At 31.7% G+C, this 19134-nt stretch overlaps 3 protein-coding genes across 5 annotated transcripts; 2 read left to right on the top strand and 1 right to left on the bottom strand.

The window, feature by feature from the left end:
* Window positions 1-363: 363 nt before the first annotated feature.
* On the bottom strand, window positions 364-3811 carry LOC122519140 (ATP-binding cassette sub-family F member 3). The gene is made up of 9 exons (XM_043638415.1): window positions 3626-3811; window positions 3429-3534; window positions 2788-2971; window positions 2370-2710; window positions 1777-2275; window positions 1469-1692; window positions 1026-1390; window positions 698-918; window positions 364-604 (listed from the first exon to the last, which is right to left on the bottom strand). The coding sequence occupies exons 1-9, from the start codon at window positions 3696-3698 to the stop codon at window positions 458-460; spliced, it is 2160 nt and encodes a 719-aa protein (XP_043494350.1). The 5' UTR covers window positions 3699-3811; the 3' UTR covers window positions 364-457.
* Window positions 3812-4013: 202 nt separating this feature from the next.
* Window positions 4014-5959, top strand: LOC122519142. Of its 2 annotated transcripts, XM_043638423.1 has the most exons (3): window positions 4014-4277; window positions 4373-4500; window positions 4776-5959. In XM_043638423.1, exons 2-3 carry the CDS (start codon window positions 4393-4395, stop codon window positions 5361-5363), a joined length of 696 nt encoding a protein of 231 aa, XP_043494358.1. In that variant the 5' UTR covers window positions 4014-4277; window positions 4373-4392; the 3' UTR covers window positions 5364-5959. The 2 variants fall into 2 exon arrangements, with proteins under 2 accessions (XP_043494358.1, XP_043494357.1); XM_043638422.1 differs by having other exon boundaries at window positions 4014-4500.
* Window positions 5960-6605: 646 nt separating this feature from the next.
* On the top strand, window positions 6606-17903 carry LOC122519139 (chromodomain-helicase-DNA-binding protein Mi-2 homolog). Of its 2 annotated transcripts, none has more exons than XM_043638414.1 (18): window positions 6606-6827; window positions 9310-9401; window positions 9490-9612; window positions 9705-9995; window positions 10066-10359; window positions 10458-10712; window positions 10813-10966; window positions 11075-11260; window positions 11351-11540; window positions 11664-12037; window positions 12235-12404; window positions 12483-12708; window positions 12827-14062; window positions 14180-15309; window positions 15472-15747; window positions 15838-16085; window positions 16177-16462; window positions 16799-17903. In XM_043638414.1, the coding sequence occupies exons 1-18, from the start codon at window positions 6791-6793 to the stop codon at window positions 17108-17110; spliced, it is 5880 nt and encodes a 1959-aa protein (XP_043494349.1). In that variant the 5' UTR covers window positions 6606-6790; the 3' UTR covers window positions 17111-17903. The 2 variants fall into 2 exon arrangements, with proteins under 2 accessions (XP_043494349.1, XP_043494348.1); XM_043638413.1 differs by having other exon boundaries at window positions 10813-10975.
* Window positions 17904-19134: the final 1231 nt, after the last annotated feature.

Genomic DNA, 19134 nt, shown 5'->3' with positions numbered 1-19134 from the left:
TATTGAAAATAAAAAAAAAATATATTAATAATTATAATAATGTAAAATATATTTGGAGAGATTCAACACAAAGATTGAAAAGTAAAGACTGTATTGTGTTGTGTTCATATATATATATATATATATAAATATACTTAATTTATTCTCAATTTTGTGTCATAGAATGAAAAATATCACATAACTATTCACAATTTGAAGAACTTGGATATAAAAAAACAAACCCAGAATGAATAAAAATATAAATGAATTGGAAATACTGAATTGTGGATTAAATAAAAATAAATTAAATAGAACAAGGTTGATGGAGATGAGAGGGGGAGCGATATTAAATGGCATTATATATGAATTTAATTAACGCGATTATTTTCTAAAATTTTCTTAACATTGCATTATTTAATACAAGGTAGCATAAGGTAATTTGTAAGATCAAAAACATATAAACAAAATCAAATAAGTTTTATACTTCAAGCTCTTTTTCAATAATCCTACGATATTCATCAAAACCTCCTTCAATGCACCGAACAGATCCTTCACCACAGACCCATAACTCTGTACAAACCATACGTATTAATCGTTCGTCGTGCGATACTAAAATTACCCCTGCCTAGAAAAAGAAAAACATTAAAAGAATAATATAAATCGTATTCACGAATATTTTACCCATAATAAATCATTGATAATATTTTAAAAATTTTACTTGACAATTGTTGAGCGCTTTTCCTAGTGCCTCTATTGATTCTATATCCAAATGATTGGTAGGTTCGTCAAGTACTAAAAAGTTGGGCATTGCAGCGCACATTAAAGCAAAAGCTACCCTTGATTTTTGACCTCCTGATAAAGAATTGATCGTTTGCAATGCTAAGTCACCGCTTATGCCAAAACTTCCAAGCATACGTCTATATTCTTCGATTGGTTTACCTACAAGGAAATAATATGAAAAATATGATTAATTGTGCGAGAGTGAAGTAGGATTATATATATAGGGATTATAGTAAGATTATATAATATATATAATTATCATATACCTGGAAAATGATTTTGCAACAACTCTACAGGACATACACGCATATCTAATTGATCAACATGATGTTGACTAAAATATCCAAATTTCAAATTACGATGTACGTGTACTGTACCACGAGTTGGACTCAAAGCACCTGTTATAATTTTTAATAACGTAGTTTTACCAGCACCGTTTTCACCCACGATGCAAATTCGCGATTGTAAACTTGCTGTAAGATTTACATCAGTGAAAACGTATGAATTATCCTTTCCATTCTCATAACGAAATGAAATTTCATTTAACTGTAGTATTGGAGGACTTAATTGTTCGACGTCAGGGAATCGTAATGTTACTTCTCCTTCCTTTTCCATGGGTTTCAATTCTGGTCTATAAAATAGAAAAAAAATATTCGTAAAATAGATATTAATAATAAACTGTGTGTTATCATATTTTGAAAAATCTTACAATTTCTCCAACATTTTAATTTTACTCTGTACGCTAGAGGCACGGTTGGCATTATAACGAAAGCGATCAATGAATTCTTGCACGTGGGCTCTTTTAGCTTGTTGAGCTTCATATTCTCTTTGTTGATTTCGCTCACGTTCGCCTTTAGTTTTGGAAAATTGTTCATAATTACCACGATATGCCTCTATCTTCTGACCTCGTAAATATAAGATATCCGTAGGTACCTATTATAGATAAAAAAACAATTAATAAAGTAAATGGTGTAGAAAAATGTTTTAAAAATAAATACATCATAAAAAAATGCATACGGTATCCAAAAAGTTTCTGTCATGAGAAACAACAAGTAGAGTTGTTGGCCAAGATTGCAAATATTTCTCTAGCCAAAGTATAGCTTTAATATCAAGCATGTTCGTCGGTTCATCAAGTAATAAGAGATCTGGTCTAGAAAAGAGTGCTCTTGCGAGGGCAAGTCTCATCCTCCAACCACCAGAAAACGCTTTGGTAGGCCAAGACTGTCGTTCAACAGAAAATCCAAGTCCAGATAATATTGCACTTGCTCTAGCCGGTGATTTATCAACTTCAGCTAATTGCATAGCTTCATATATTCGAGCTAGTTCTTCTCCTAATACGTCACTCGCCTTACCCCCATCTTTTTCTATCGCAGCTTGTAATTCTGCTTCCCGGCTTAACAAAGTGCTTCTTTCCTGATCACATTCTAACACTGATTCGAGAGCTGACGTCTCATCACCAGCTACTTCTTGCTCTACATGTAGAACTCGTACATGAGATGGTATTCTAAGCTGTTTACTAATAAATTAAAAATCATTAATTTTAATTATATATTATACATTCATTTCATTATTAATACACATTAACAATATTATTAATTGTTTATTATTACCTTGAAATCATTCTAAGCAAAGTGGTTTTACCCAAACCATTTCTACCAATTAAACCATAGCGCCTACCAAATGCAAGAGTTAAATCAGCACCTTGTAATAATACTCTATCTCCATATGCAACATCAAAATTTTCTATTCTGATATCCTGTGTCTTATTTACTCCACCTTTGGTTTCCATTCTACTATCTTTTTTACTAGTCATTTGACTAGCACTTGCAGATTCTGTAGCTTGACTTACATTGTTGTTACGTCCTGACAAACCCAATTCATTTATAACTCTTTTTTCTTGTTTCTGTTGTAACTTAGCTTCTGCCTTTTCTAATTTTTTAGCATCCACTTTCTATCGTAAAACAAATCATATAATTATTACTGAAATGACAATTTTATTATAATAAAAATTGTTAAATAATTAATTACCATGGCATCATCTCTTGATGTTACCCATATACTTTTAATTTGTTCTACTTGTGCTTCCAAAGTAGCAGCCATTGCTCCTAGATGAATGGGAGCATTTAATACTTTATTTGCACCATTTTTTCTTCTATCCACTTGTCCTTCTGTATTGCCTTTTAACATTTCTAGTAACTTCACGCATATTTCTCTGTATAGAAAAGAAAAAAAGAAAATACTTCATATTTCTTGAATGAAAATATTTTATATAATGATAATTTTTAAATATATCATTTAAACATGTGCATATATAAATATATATGAAAAAAATTTAATCTTATTACTATAAATCATTCCATACCACTTGTATGCATTGCATAAAACACAATTTGCTTTTAGCACGTCATAAATTATCATATTTCCAAGAACCACAATACAAATGAATTCTTAGACATCTATAATTAAAACTTACCTCATAATAATTAAAATTGTAATTTACAAAATAAAATAAAAATAATTAAATAAATATATATGACTGAGAGAGTTTTTTCAAACAAATTATAAAATGATTGAAATGTAACATCTAAAATAGTTTCATTAACACATATTCAAATCTGATTCTATAAAAAATGGTTTAAATGTATTGTGTAAATACGAGTTTTACAGACCTAACCTCGTCTTCTGGTTTATCCACTACCTGATGTAAAACTTGCCCGATAGCCTCATAAATCTCATCACCGTCTTCAAAATCATCTTTGGAACTATTTAAAATAGCTGTTTAAACAAAATGAATAATATTGAGAATCATATCGTAAACTTTTAAAGGTACATTTTTTTATTCTTAGGTTAATCAGTTGAAATGTACCTTCTACATATTTATATAAATCATCATCTATAGTTGGAAATTGACTACGAATATATTCACCACACGCTGTCATATTAGCTGATATATATTTGTAGGAATATTTAAATATAAATCTCCTACTAATAAATTAGAAAAACGTCTTGCTTGACGGACCAAACGTCAAACGTTCTTTGATCTTCATGAACACATGTTTACGCCATTTTGAATTACGATACTGTCTTCGATAGATCGATTAGAGTCGATTGACTTTTTGTTAAAAAAAAGTATTATTTTGTCGCGTTAATTTAATTAAATGATTATTAGAAATAATTGATTAATATTAAATTTATATCAATAGCAAACATTTCCTTTATTAATAATCCTTTTGACAGGAATTCTATATATATTAAACGATAGTCGCCATCTTAAAACTGTCAGAAGTCATTCCTCCGTGCTCGTATTGCGTATCTTCTTATTTGTTGACATTATCAATAATTAAACTTCCGCATTAAGAGGATCCTATTACTGGAGTAAACATAATCGAATTATTGTAAATAATTGACAATATTCTTGATAAAATGTGTATAAAAAGACAACAGATTGGAAGTGATGAAATTGACGATACGAGCAATGATATTAAAATTGTAGTGCATCGGATTCTTAGGGATTAAAGGTCAATACAGTTACCGATCTCTTTCTCTTTTTTGAAAACATTAGACTTATTTCTAACTATACATAAAGTGAATTTTTGAATAAACAATTATATAGTTGCATAAAATATTAAGAAAATGGCGACAGATGTCGAGGAATCTGATACGGACGATCATGAAAGACCAGTTCCGCCAAAACGTCAACGTACAAGATGCATTAAGGTCGATGAAAATTATTCCGAAACGGTAATTATTAATTAAAACTTTACAGAGATATTTATAAAAGGTTGCTACAAGATTTAACGTATATGATACTTTAATTAATTGCTTGCATATACAACACACATACATGCATATATATATATATATATATATATACATATATATGTGCATATATATATATACACATATATTTATTCATTTTAAAACATAACTTTTCATTCAAAACAATTTGTTGCATTATCATAAAATAAGTAATGATGATTTTGTTAATCAAACTTTCAAATAAATGTCATTGTCAGGATAATACATCACACAACAGCGAACATACAATACAAGATACAGAAAATGTTGAGTTAGAGGACGTAGAAAGAAGAGAGAAATTAAGGCGATGGCAAGCCTGCCAAGTTGCAACAGGAGTTGTAGACAATACTATTAATAATATGTTGGAAGACCTTATGCCATCTGAATCCTATTCTGTAGAAGAGACAGAATTTCGTTTATTTAGGGGGAATGACATGGAAAATACAGCTGTTATGATGGCCATTCGTAATCATGGTTTGGTTCAATCAACAGAACTTCTCTCTCCGCCCAATGACCTCTATAATAATGGGGTGCCTGGCTGTTGGGCTAATAACAATTGGACAAATGTATCGTGTTGTCCATCCAATAATATGCAAAATACAGGAAATTTTTCTAATTCTATAGCTGCATCATCGGCAAATTCCTTGACAATATTTGATCCTATAGAAGTTCCGCCATATATTGAGCCCGCTTGGGATATTGATGAAATAGCAGTTAATGATCAGCAAGAAGATTTCCTAGAACGAGCTGTAGCAGAAGCTATCAAGAAAAAAGGCTTAAGTGCATTGAGTGTTGATTACGGATGAACTGTTTCTTTCCATTAATTGCTATATGAATGTATTAATACAAACATGGTATTATTATATATAAGACTATTATATACATAAATGGTATATAATAGTGGTAATCTTGTTCTCATTTTTTAGAAACTTTATTCCTATATCGCAGTTTATTTTATTTAGTAAATATCAAAAGACTTTATATATGTGAACCAAGCGTGTTCATAGAAATTAATATTTGCTGATGGATTTTAACATCAAAATATGCTTGCCTTATGGTCAAAACATTCTTTTATTGCAATTGGTTATTTATGAATAGAGCGAATAATGAAAATAACAATTATTTTTTCTTGATTACAAATCTATTAATTAATTAATTATTATTTGTTCATTAATTCATACATATGTGATGTTTATTATAAGCAAAAAACTGTTTTCATAAAAAATGAAAAAGAATATACATACATATTATATATAGACACGTTAAGACTGTAGTATTAGATATTTTATTTTTTATCAAATTGTACATCTACTTGATTTTAATTGACTTCTTTTATTCAAAAAAAATGTCATTACATTGAAATTAATAAGAAAACTGAATTATACCCTTACTCTGTATCGTACATATGTTTTTTTCAAATGTGCCTACTTTTTATTTTAAGTAAAATATAAAATTTTAAAAAATATCGCTACAAATAATAATTGAAAAAGCATTAAGATTCTACGTAGAAGAAGCAATAAAAATATAAGATAAAAAGATTTAAAAAATGTAGATAATTTCAAGAATTATAAGATATAGGATCAGTGGACTCATAAATTTTTTCATAGATATATAAAAGTTAAGAGAGAGAAGAAGTTGTCCGAAATGTGAAAAACAGTGGATACGAAAGGTAGTAAGCAAAGCTTTGGAGAGGGATAAAGGAATAAGAGAAGGAGTAGAGAAGAAGAGAGGAGAGGAGAGAGATTTTCTGATGCAGTCGCAAAGAATATTAGAAAAGAGGGGTTTCAAGACAACGAGAAGTGCAAGCGCGAGCACAGAGCGTAGTATACGCGTGCTGCTTACTGTCGTGGTGGCACGAGTACGAAGCGTTAGGAGTATAAAGGAGTGAAGAGAAGAGAAAGAACGTGCTCTCTCAAGGCAAAATAGAAGTGAGAGAACAAGAGAGTAAGAAGGAAGAAAGGAGAAAGACGCGAGAGAAGTGAGAGGAGTAGGGGGTATAAGGTTGTGAGCGGGGGGAAGAGGAAGTGAGAAGAACCGACGAATCGCGAACGAGAGGGGAGAAACTACGAGCAGTGGGTGCACACGTACAAGGCGTAGTGACTGCATGCCGAGTCGGTACGCGGATTGTGAGCGTTGATGTCGCATTTCTGTGCTGTTTTTCTACACGTTAATATTTAGCCAGTGAGGATAAAGAGTTTTATTCGTCGTTTATCTCAAATTGTTCGTTTCAATAATGGCTTCGGACGAGGAGGTGGAAGAAAATTACGCGGGTGAGTCGAAAATGAACACATTGTTCTTGCACCACCGGAAAGTAGCAAGTTGTCCTCGTCGGCTAAGCAGGACGCGCGCTTTTCGTATGATGGCTGCCGTGTCAATCGTTTTTTGTTGTTGTTGTTTCTTTTTTTATTTTTCCCTTCTTCTCTTTTATTTATAACACGTTTTTCTATATTCTTGCATGGTACTATATAATAATGATAGTTGTATGAATGCATAAAAAATATTGTTTTTTTTCGTGAATGTCTTCTTATGGTTGATTGGGCAATATTTTTTTTCTTTCTCTCTCGTTCACCCATCTGCCTCTTTCTGTCTCGCTCATTTTTTTTTCCTTTTCTCTCCTCTCCTTTCTACTTCCCCCCTCTCTCTATCTGTCTCTCTCTTTTTCTTTTTTCATCTTCCTTCTTCATGAATGCCAATTGCTCGTATTCGATTCGAAGGCGCGAGATTTTATTACTTCAGATTTTGTTAAAGATTCTTCGTAATACATTGCGATTACACATATATCTAATTTTTATCAAAGGACGAATTTAAGGTTAACATTTCGCGCCTTGTCCAGGATTGATCGATCCAACGATCGAATGCATGGAATATGATGCAAGTGTTCGGAAAGCGATCGGCGTTTGACCATTGCTCACCGCGTGCCGGAAAACTCTATCAAAAAACCACATGGATTTCTTTTCCTTTATCATTACAATTTAATTGTTAACATTCAGTATTATTCATGCTGTAGAGTTTTTATTTTTAAAATTATTTACTCTTATTGTTCTGTTTTCTTTCCTTCACTTTGTTTACGTTTCAAAGCAAAGAACATAAAATTGTATTTTCGGTATTGAACAAAAAATTGATGACTTGCAATTAAGTCCAAATCGAAAGAGATAATTTTGATGCAAGTATTAATAAAAATGGCAGCTGTTGCACATAAATGTCATGCAAATACCTTAAAGCAAATTTTCAATTCTCACTGTTAATTACAATTATTTGAAATTGTTGGGACAAATCATTCGAACATTTTGAATCAAACAGATCTGTTTTATTTAGTTTCAATCTAGTGTTAATATCAATTTATTACACACAATTATTAATTTAAATGTTCCCCCAACGTATATATATATATATATATATGTATATGTATATATATATACTATATTACTATATTATTATTCTACTATTACTATTATTATGATACTCTTGCACTATTTCTCATGTACAATAGCGAATATAAAATTATTTGAAATGTGTCGCAACGAATGCTTGTTAGTCTACGATACTTCACGTTATTGTTATTATTATTATTTTTCTTCTTCTTTTTAATATTATTATTATTATTATTATCATGATCATTATTTTTGTAGGTACATAGTAACTTCGTGACGCTCGCTTCGCTTTTTGATCTAGTGCAGCTGTGTGTACTTCGTGACTGACACACTTATAGGGTTGTTATAATAGCCGGTTCGTGTACGCAAGATTATCAAATATTTCGAATCTTATAATTAACCTATTTTTTGATATTCTCTTGATCATTATTTTCCGTAGATTTGTTTGGAAATAGTTTGGAAAAGTTAACAATATCAATCTAAAGTACGATAAGATTATGAATAAATACTTACTTCGTATGCGTTATGCCCTTTGAAAGAAAATGGCGGACGCACACTCGCACAAAGCATTCGCCGAACGCGGATTAGTCCTCTGTAATAATTTGTACATTTTTGTTAAACTTACTCGTGCATAATACTATGCATCCGTTATATTCGTAAACCGATTTTTCTCGTGTTTCTTATCATCGGCAAGTAGTAGTCGTAATAGTTTATAAAGATAGTGAAAAATCGTTTTAATATAAGTTTTAAATTTCGTTTAATAACCGTCAATCGTTCCTTTCAGGTATTAGAATATGGATGGTTAGTAAACGACGATCTCATTCATATATTTCTGTTATAAATAATAATAGTTTTATTTTGGAGGGAAACTTTCCTTTCTCTTTTGTGATTTGTTGTTTTGATATTTTGAATTGTTTCTAATTGGTAAAAAAATACTTTGATTTATATTTTAATCCTTATTTTATTTCAAATAATATTTTATAATTTTTGTCATTTAAATTTTTTATTATAATATTTCATTTATACAGATATATTTTATTGATTTTGTAAAGGTTCAAGTGTGGTTTTCATTTTTGCCAAACCCAACTTATAATCACCATTCACATATTGATTTTGTCTGCTTAATACATATAGGAACAACTATATATATATATATATATATCCATATATATATATATAGAGGAATAAATATATATATATATATATATGTATGTATAATAATAACCTGTAGAATAAGACATTAATTCTTTTGAATAGCATTAGAATTTTACTTTTTATATTCAAATTTAATTGATTTATTTATATTTTTTCCTTCATTTAAACTTACCTTAAAAATGTTTGGTTATGTTTTATTGAAATACTGTTAATATGAAATATACAGGCGAAGATGATTTAGAGGAAACTGGGGGTCAGGTTTCTAATATCAGTCAACAAGTAGATGGCTCATCTGATGCAGAGAAATCTCCGATATTAGTAAGTAATTCCTTTTCTTTTTTTCTAAATTTAAATAAAACTTATAAGATTTAGCGTATGAATAATAAATGTTCCATTTCATTTACAGGAAGAAGATGATGATTATGAACCAGAAGAAAGAAAGAAAAAGAAAGGGAAAAAACGGAAAGCACGCAGCGAAGATAAGAAAGGCAAGAAAAAGAAGAAAAAGAAAAAGTCTGATTCTGGAGATGTAAATATTTTTGTATATACATATATATATTATACTAGTAATTATTATATTTTCCTTTCTCCTTACAATAAGTTTTATTTAAAAAATATTAGGAAAGTGATTTCGGTGGTGGAGATGTTGGTGATGCAGCAGGTGATGATAGCGACTATGCAGGTAATAGAAAGAGTAGAAAATCTTCATCGAGGAAATCATCCAGTCATAATGAATCGGCTACACAAGGACAAGAACCAACAACTGGAATGCCAACGATAGAAGAAGTTTGCAACACCTTTGGATTAACTGATGTACAAATAGAATATTCTGATGCAGATTTTCAAAATTTAACAACATATAAACTGTTTCAACAACATGTTAGACCGCTTTTAGCAAAAGAAAATCCGAAAGTAAGTAATGTTATTATTTAGAAAAAATATTCAATATCTTATAATTTGTTTTTACATGTATTATGCATAGGTCCCAATGTCCAAACTGATGATGCTGGTAGCAGCTAAGTGGCGAGACTTCTCAGAACTGAATCCTCACACCCAACCGGATGCAGATGCATCATCTACAAATGTGGACGATGATAGCAGGAATGTAAGAACAAATCGTAGTGGTCCGGTCCAGGAAGCAGAGGATGAAGAGGATGACGACGAGGACAGCGATAGAAAAAGAAAGTCTAGGGGAACAAGGGCCAAAAAAGGGAAGAAAGCATCTAAAGTACCAACGCTTAAAATAAAACTTGGAAAACGTAAAAGGGGAAGTTCAGTATGTGATTTTTAATTGATTGCAACAATTCCGTCATGTTGTGCAATTAATTCAAGTTCTGTGTTGCGTGTGTAATTGGTGTCGTTTCCTTTAATTAGGATGAAGAGGCAGAGGGAAGCGGGGCAGGATCTGATCGCGATTCCGACATGGAGTTCGAGCAAATGTTGGCCAATGCAGAAAAGGGATCTGGTGGCGATGGAAATATGAAGGCAGGTGTAGAAGAGGGTGAAGTGGAACCACCAGCAGAACCTCCTGTTCGCAGAAAGGCAAAGACGAAGATCGGCAACAAGACTAAGAAGAAAAAGAAGACTAAAACTACATCTAAATTCCCAGATGGAGAAGAAGGTCTTCAGGTAATAATTTTACTTATAAATTTTTATATTTTACATCCATGTGAGATGTATTTCATTTTACTCAATGCAATAAATACATTTTTTTTTTCTTCGTATTTAGACGGATCATCAAGATTATTGCGAAGTTTGTCAACAAGGTGGAGAAATTATCTTATGTGATACATGCCCAAGAGCATATCATTTGGTATGCTTAGAACCTGAATTAGAAGAAACACCGGAAGGAAAGTGGAGCTGTCCTCATTGTGAAGGAGAAGGTATTGCAGGTACCTCCCTAGCACTCCCTATCCCTTTTTCCTACCTCATCACATTTGTTCAAGTATACTGTTAAATTTATATTACAAGTTCTTTATTATCTTCATTAGGTGCAGCGGAAGATGATGATGAACATATGGAATTTTGTAGAGTTTGTAAAGATGGTGGTGAATTGTTGTGCTGTGATAGTTGCACAAGTGCATATCATACGCATTGTTTAAATCCTCCTCTGTCAGAAATTCCAGATGGCGACTGGAAATGTCCCAGATGTTCTTGCCCACCATTACGCGGCAAAGGTCCTTAATTCATTTTGATTACTTACTGAATGGTTACCGCATTTTCCACAAAATATATATAAATAGTTCTTATTTATTTTGCTTTTTTAGTGGCAAAAATATTAACGTGGAGGTGGAAAGAATGTCCAGAAACACCATCCGAAGAACCTTCAACAAGTAAAGCAGCACCAAAGCAATGTAAAATACGGGAATTTTTCGTAAAGTGGGCCGATATGTCTTATTGGCATTGTGATTGGGTTACAGAATTACAGTTAGATGTTTTCCATCCACTTATGTTCAGGTAATTACTAGATGATAGACATGAATAAGAGTAAATACTTAAATTATAGGGAAGAGATTCGAAATAATTTGAAAATAAGATATAATTTCTAGCTATAGTTCCTTCATTAGATCCTATTTTCAGAAATTACTCACGTAAATACGATATGGATGATCCACCGAAATTAGAAGAGCCATTGGATGAAGGTGACTCTCGTGTAAAGAGATTGAAAGAACAAGATGGTGCTACTAATAGAGATGATTATAATTTAGAAGAACGATTTTATCGTTATGGTGTACGTCCTGAATGGCTTGTGGTTCATCGAGTTATTAATCACAGACTTCAACGAGATGGTCGAGCTATATATCTTGTTAAATGGAGAGAACTAGGCTATGATCAAGCTACTTGGGAAGATGAACATGAAGATATTCCTGGATTGAAACAAGCTATAGAGTATTATTTAGATTTAAGGGCAGCCAATTGTTGCGACGGCAGTTCATCTCGTAAGGGTAAAAAAGGTAAGAATTTACATAATTATTTTTTATCTATGAATCTTAAAATATTACTGCAATATTAAAATTATTAATGTCGATATTTTTATTAGTTTATGTTTAAATATATATAATGTTATAGAGTATCTTTTTATTAGAAAAAACTTTTAGTAATTTATATTTCTAAATAAAAAAAAAGGATATTTAAATATTTTAATTATTAGGTAAAGGTAAAAAATCAAAAACCCGTGAACTCATTGATGACGAAGAGAGAACACCCAAACGTTATACGCCACCACCAGATAAACCAACTACAGATCTTAAGAAAAAATACGAACGTCAACCTGAGTATTTGGATCAAACTGGAATGCAATTGCATCCTTACCAATTAGAGGTAATTTTTCTTTTATTGTAAAATATCTGACCACGAATAAATAGAAATAAATCATGATATTATTTTGTATTTGTGAAGGGATTAAATTGGTTGAGGTATTCATGGGGACAAGGCATAGATACCATATTAGCAGATGAGATGGGTTTAGGGAAAACTATTCAAACCATAACATTTTTATATTCTCTCTACAAAGAGGGTCACTGTAAAGGACCTTTCCTTGTATCTGTTCCACTGTCAACGATTATCAATTGGGAACGTGAATTTGAAACATGGGCACCTGATTTTTACTGTGTCACTTATGTTGGTTAGTACACGAGCTAATTGATATACTTTTTATTTATCTGTACAAATTTTTGTACACCATAATATTATATGTAACCAATAATCATATGTAAAAATTTTATCATTTGTTTGAAATATAGGTGACAAGGATAGCAGAATGGTAATCCGTGAAAATGAATTATCCTTTGAAGAAGGAGCTGTTCGAGGCATAAGAGCATCAAAGATCCGATCATCTCAAATAAAGTTTAATGTACTATTGACAAGTTACGAATTGATTTCCATAGATTCAGCGTGCTTAGGTTCGATAGATTGGGCCGTACTCGTTGTAGACGAAGCACATAGATTGAAATCGAATCAATCGAAATTTTTCCGATTACTTGCGTCTTACAATATTGCATATAAACTTTTATTGACTGGTACACCGTTACAAAATAATTTAGAAGAATTGTTCCACTTATTGAATTTCCTATGTCGAGATAAATTCAACGATCTAGCAGCATTCCAAAACGAATTTGCTGATATTTCAAAAGAAGAACAAGTGAAAAAGTTACATGAGATGCTTGGGCCACACATGTTACGACGATTAAAGGCTGATGTATTAAAGAATATGCCAAGTAAATCAGAATTCATAGTAAGAGTTGAATTGTCACCAATGCAAAAGAAATATTACAAATATATTTTAACGAGAAACTTCGAAGCTCTCAATCCTAAGGGTGGAGGTCAACAAGTATCGTTATTGAATATTATGATGGATCTTAAAAAATGTTGCAATCATCCATATCTATTTCCCGCTGCATCGCAAGAAGCACCAACCGGACCTAACGGAAATTACGAAACGTCTGCATTGATTAAAGCTGCTGGAAAATTAGTTTTATTAAGCAAGATGTTAAAAAAATTAAGAGACGATGGTCACAGAGTTCTTATATTCTCTCAGATGACTAAGATGTTAGATATACTTGAAGATTATTTGGAAGGAGAGGGATACAAATATGAGAGAATAGATGGTAATATTACAGGTGCCCAAAGACAGGAAGCCATCGATAGATTTAACGCTCCTGGTGCACAACAATTTGTATTTTTACTTTCGACGCGCGCTGGTGGATTAGGTATCAATCTGGCAACAGCAGATACTGTTATCATTTATGATTCTGATTGGAATCCGCACAATGACATTCAAGCATTCAGCAGAGCACATAGAATTGGTCAAGCCAATAAAGTTATGATCTATAGGTTTGTTACTCGTAATTCAGTGGAAGAAAGAGTAACGCAAGTAGCTAAACGTAAAATGATGCTTACGCATTTAGTTGTTCGACCAGGAATGGGTGGTAAGGGTGCTAATTTCAGTAAACAAGAACTCGATGACATTCTTCGATTTGGTAAGTTTTAAGTTTTAATTGGAATTAAACATAATCGTTTATGTAAATCCGTATATTTATACGGATTATTATTAAATTCTAATTTGTGACTTTCTTTTTTTTTTTATATATATATAGGTACCGAAGAATTGTTTAAAGAGGAAGAAGGTAAAGAAGATGAAGCAATTCATTACGATGATAAAGCAGTTGCTGAATTGTTGGATCGAAGTAAAGAAGGTATAGAACAAAAGGAGAATTGGGCAAATGAGTACTTAAGTTCATTTAAAGTAGCATCTTACGTGACAAAGGAGGGTGAAACAGAAGAAGAAGCGGATACTGAAATAATTAAGCAAGAAGCAGAAAATACTGATCCAGCATATTGGATAAAGCTTTTAAGACATCATTATGAACAACAACAAGAAGATATTGCAAGAACACTTGGAAAGGGTAAGAGAGTAAGGAAACAAGTTAATTATAACGACGGTGGTGTTACGGGAGATCAAGGTGCAAGAGATGATCAACCATGGCAAGAAAATTTGTCAGATTACAACAGCGATTTTAGTGCGCCGAGCGACGACGATAAGGAGGATGATGATTTCGATGAAAAGGGTGATGGAGATTTGTTATCTCGTAGAAGTAGACGAAGATTGGAAAGGCGAGATGAAAAGGATAGACCTCTTCCGCCATTACTTGCCCGAGTTAATGGTAATATTGAAGTATTAGGTTTTAATGCCAGACAACGAAAGGCATTCCTAAATGCTATTATGCGTTATGGCATGCCACCACAAGATGCATTTAACTCTCAATGGTTGGTCCGAGATTTAAGGGGGAAATCAGAAAAAAATTTCAAAGCTTACGTTTCACTTTTTATGCGGCACCTTTGCGAGCCTGGGGCCGATAATGCTGAAACATTTGCCGATGGTGTACCAAGAGAAGGCCTTAGCAGACAACACGTTTTAACTAGAATTGGCGTAATGTCTTTGATTAGGAAAAAAGTTCAAGAATTTGAACATATTAATGGATATTATTCCATGCCAGAAATGATTCGTAAGCCGGTAGAACCTGTTAAGATAGAAGCAGCTGGTGATGCAGCTACGGGTGCTAGTAGCACAAGTGCAACGCCTGCTACTTCCAATGCACCTAGCCCTAGTCCTGCTGCCACGCCAACGCCTACATCTGCATCCGGCACGATGACTAGTGAAAATAACAAAGCCAACGCTGATTCATCTGAAACAAAGGATTCCAAGGATGATCAAAAGGAAAAGGAGGTTTGTAAAAACTTGATCGATTTTTTTTTACAAGGACTTACTCAACAAAAATGTTTGAATATATTGACCACATAAGTAAATAAAAGTGTTCTTTTTTAAGTATCCAAAACACTTATATATTTTGTTTATCACATTTGACCCATTTTTCATGTTTTCTTTTAGGCTAATGATTCTAAAGACGCGAAAGAAGATTCTAAGGACAAAGAAGAGGACGATGGAAATAAGGATAAAGAAAAAGATAAAGAAGAAATTAAAAAAGAAGAAAAGGAAACAGAGACAGACATATCGGATAAAGATAAGGATAAAAATGATGGAAAGGATGAAAAAGGTACAACGAAACATGATGAAAAAACTGAAACGGGTGACAATAAGCAAAAAGAATCCGAGGAGGATGTTGTTATCGTTAAAGATGACGAGGAGGAAACAGAAAAACGAGAGGTACTTTTATGATTTAATAAAATTATACATTTTTTTTTTTTTTCAAGCAATAATTATAAACTTAATTATAATACAAAAAATTACTTGTAGGATAAGGATACGAAGGAAAAGGATACTAAGGACTGTGATTCTGAAATACTTAAAACTAAGCGTAAATTCATGTTTAACATTGCCGATGGTGGTTTTACGGAGCTGCATACTTTGTGGTTAAACGAAGAAAAAGCTGCAGTACCTGGTCGTGAATATGAAATTTGGCATCGAAGACACGATTATTGGTTATTGGCTGGTATCGTTACTCATGGATACGGCCGTTGGCAAGATATTCAAAATGATATACGGTAGATAAATAAACTTTTACCATATTTAATATTTTAAAAATTTTGAATTAATTTGTTTCTTTACAATGAATTTTTGTATTTATCCTTACAGATTTGCAATAATTAACGAACCCTTCAAAATGGACGTTGGAAAGGGTAACTTTTTAGAAATAAAAAATAAATTTTTGGCTAGGCGTTTCAAACTTCTAGAGCAGGCATTAGTGATAGAAGAACAATTGAGGAGGGCCGCGTACCTGAACTTAACACAGGATCCCAATCATCCTGCAATGAGCCTCAATGCCAGATTCGCCGAAGTTGAGTGCCTTGCTGAATCACATCAACACCTTAGCAAAGAAAGCCTTGCTGGTAATAAACCTGCGAACGCCGTACTGCACAAGGTTTGAATTCCGAATTTTATAAGAAAATTGAAAATTTGTTATTAAGTCGAGTCAAAAGTAATTTCCGTTTTGAGGAATAAATTATAAAAATATATTCATCATCCAATGACTCATAACTCAGAATCTATCTGATCACTGGTGACATGCAATTGCAGATAATTGCGAACATATATAATTGCTAGTTATTGATATTGAATATAATTGCTGGTATTGGATGAAGAAAATTGATATGTTAAAATGGAAATTATATATAACTCGATCTAGTAGGAGTTGCTATGATTTATTTATGTTCAATGATCGATCATTTTTAACGTTGTAAATTTGAAATGATTATAGGTGTTAAATCAATTGGAGGAATTACTGTCTGATATGAAATCAGATGTCAGTCGTTTACCAGCGACATTAGCACGTATTCCTCCAGTTGCCCAAAGACTTCAAATGTCCGAGAGGTCGATATTAAGTCGACTAGCCGCAACTGCCCCAGGAGGTAATAGTTCTCAAGCTGGTCAATTATTGGCACAACAATTCCCTGCAGGCTTTTCTGGAGGACAACTGCCAGCCACATTTGCAGGAGCCGCTAACTTTGGAAGTTTCAGACCACAATACTCAGTACCAGGTCAACCACCTCAAGGTTTTACAGGTCAGTGAGACCGTGTCTTCGTCCGCTCGAACAAGAACAATTGTTAACTTGATACGAAGAGGTGATTATTTCTATCATAGTTTGAACATAAAATCCCTGGATTCTCTTGTAAAGAATTTTAATATTGGCGCTGGTTGCATTAATTCAAGAACAACAATAATAACAGTAAATGATGGTAACAGTAACAACACTAAATATTCTGCTGTATTATTATTTCTCTTACACTAGTTGAATTTTTCATTAGAAGAGGTGGTAAGATTTGAATATATAAAGTGTGTAATAACATTTTATTATTAAATTACATTATTACCTGTATTTATTATGTGTACATTCGGCAACTAGCATCAAGAGATTCATGTTTTATATCAATCCAAGCGGTTTTAACTCAAGAGACTTAAATTATTTTTTTAAATATATATAATATAATGTGATACGATATGATATGATGTATACTATCCTATTATATTATATATATGCAAATATATAATATTAAGAATGATTTATATCTCTTGATCAAGCCGCTGTGTGTATCCATGTAATATTAAGAAGTTCGTTTTACTTAAATTTATTTAAGAACAAGTAATTTTATGTGGAGAATTTACAATTTTAAGGTGTTTTGATTTAATTGCGATGTATTCTTATAATTTATTCGTATTAAAGAAAAAAAAAGAAAAATTATTATTAGTGACAATAGTTGGCTCGGATGCAAAAAAGAAATAATAAATTAACTAGTTGGAGTGTGAGTGAGACATGTAATCATCAGGATATAATATGAAAGAAAGAGCGAAAGAGAGACAAAAAGAAAGGGAAAGAAAGAAAGATATAGAACTTTGAACAAAGGCAATCATTTTAGTTAAGACTGACATTTGATATTGTATCCGAGAGATTGTCACGCGTGATGTACTATTGTAACCCACGATAAAGAATTATATTATTAGTTACGTGACGATACGTATTATATATATATATATTAACGTATAATATATATATATATATATTAATAATATATATATATTATTTTTTCTCTTTTTTATTGTATCTTAGAATTTCGATGGTCGGTCAATTTTTCCAAGTCAAAATATTATATTATATAGGTAAAGAGTGATTTAAAAAAAAAAAAGAAAAATGTTTGTATGATCCGCAGGAATAAATTTACATTCATCTACACATATTTCAGTATAATTCGAATAGGAAGAAGAGGAGACACACATACATTTAAAAAGAAAGAAAAAAACCGCTAAAATGATGTTCTCCATTTCAATATGACATTTGTAATAATATCAACGGATTTAAAATTGCAAAATGATGATAATAATAATAATAATAATCCTGATCATTATCATCATCATCATCATCATCATCATCATCATCATCATCATTACACATACACTCATACACACACACATGGATGTCATATACTTACAATAGAAAAGAAAAGTAAAATTCTTTTAACACTGTGTACGTCTACAATATATGCTTCGAAATTTTGTCTTCTACCTTACCTAACAATAAGTTTAGAAATAATAATAATAATAATAATAATAGTAATAATAATACATTTGTACATACGCGTATATATTGTCGCACTGCAATTTTCGAAAATATCATAGTTGTAAGTGGAAACAACAACAAGAAAAAGAACAAAATTATCTCATGCTCCATGCATTACATTGGTTGGATGATCGTTGTAAGTAATTACATAATAGAAAAAAAAAAAGAAGAGAAAAAATTTGACTGCGTTAAGTGGATATATATATACATATTAATTATTCGGTATTTTCTACTCAATTTGCAAACATTCAAGTATTTTACTTTCTACTTATAAAATCTGCCAAATTATTATTTTGGCATTGATAAGTTTTTAAAAGTAGTGTAGAAATTATATTTAAGGGATTTTATGAAAGAATGATAAAAAACAAGTATTGAAATAAACGAGGAGTAGCAACATAGAAATTGTTTGTTTAGTCCTTAAAAAATGAATATTAGTAATAGAATAGGTGTATATTTATGGATTAAATATTCTAATAGATAC

The sequence above is a fragment of the Polistes fuscatus genome, unplaced genomic scaffold (genome assembly GCF_010416935.1).
Source record: "Polistes fuscatus isolate 324 unplaced genomic scaffold, CU_Pfus_HIC Scaffold3, whole genome shotgun sequence".
Classification (NCBI taxonomy): domain Eukaryota; kingdom Metazoa; phylum Arthropoda; class Insecta; order Hymenoptera; family Vespidae; genus Polistes; species Polistes fuscatus.
Note: the sequence above shows the minus strand (reverse complement) of the source record. Positions and strands in the feature narration are given on the sequence as shown.

Excerpts from the sequence above, each read along its gene's own strand:
- LOC122519142 (XM_043638423.1), top strand. The coding sequence starts at position 4,393 with ATGGCGACAGATGTCGAGGAATCTGATACGGACGATCATGAAAGACCA. Across the intron at positions 4,501-4,775 it reads ATGAAAATTATTCCGAAACG|GATAATACATCACACAACAG; the intron begins GTAATTATTAAT and ends TGTCATTGTCAG.
- LOC122519139 (XM_043638413.1), top strand. The coding sequence starts at position 6,791 with ATGGCTTCGGACGAGGAGGTGGAAGAAAATTACGCGG. Across the intron at positions 9,613-9,704 it reads AAAAGTCTGATTCTGGAGAT|GAAAGTGATTTCGGTGGTGG; the intron begins GTAAATATTTTT and ends AAAAAATATTAG. Across the intron at positions 15,310-15,471 it reads ATGATCAAAAGGAAAAGGAG|GCTAATGATTCTAAAGACGC; the intron begins GTTTGTAAAAAC and ends GTTTTCTTTTAG.
- LOC122519140 (XM_043638415.1), bottom strand. The coding sequence starts at position 3,698 with ATGACAGCGTGTGGTGAATATATTCGTAGTCAATTTCCAACTATAGAT. Across the intron at positions 2,972-3,428 it reads AAACCAGAAGACGAGGTTAG|AGAAATATGCGTGAAGTTAC; the intron begins GTCTGTAAAACT and ends TTTTCTATACAG. Across the intron at positions 2,276-2,369 it reads TTGCTTAGAATGATTTCAAG|TAAACAGCTTAGAATACCAT; the intron begins GTAATAATAAAC and ends TTAATTTATTAG.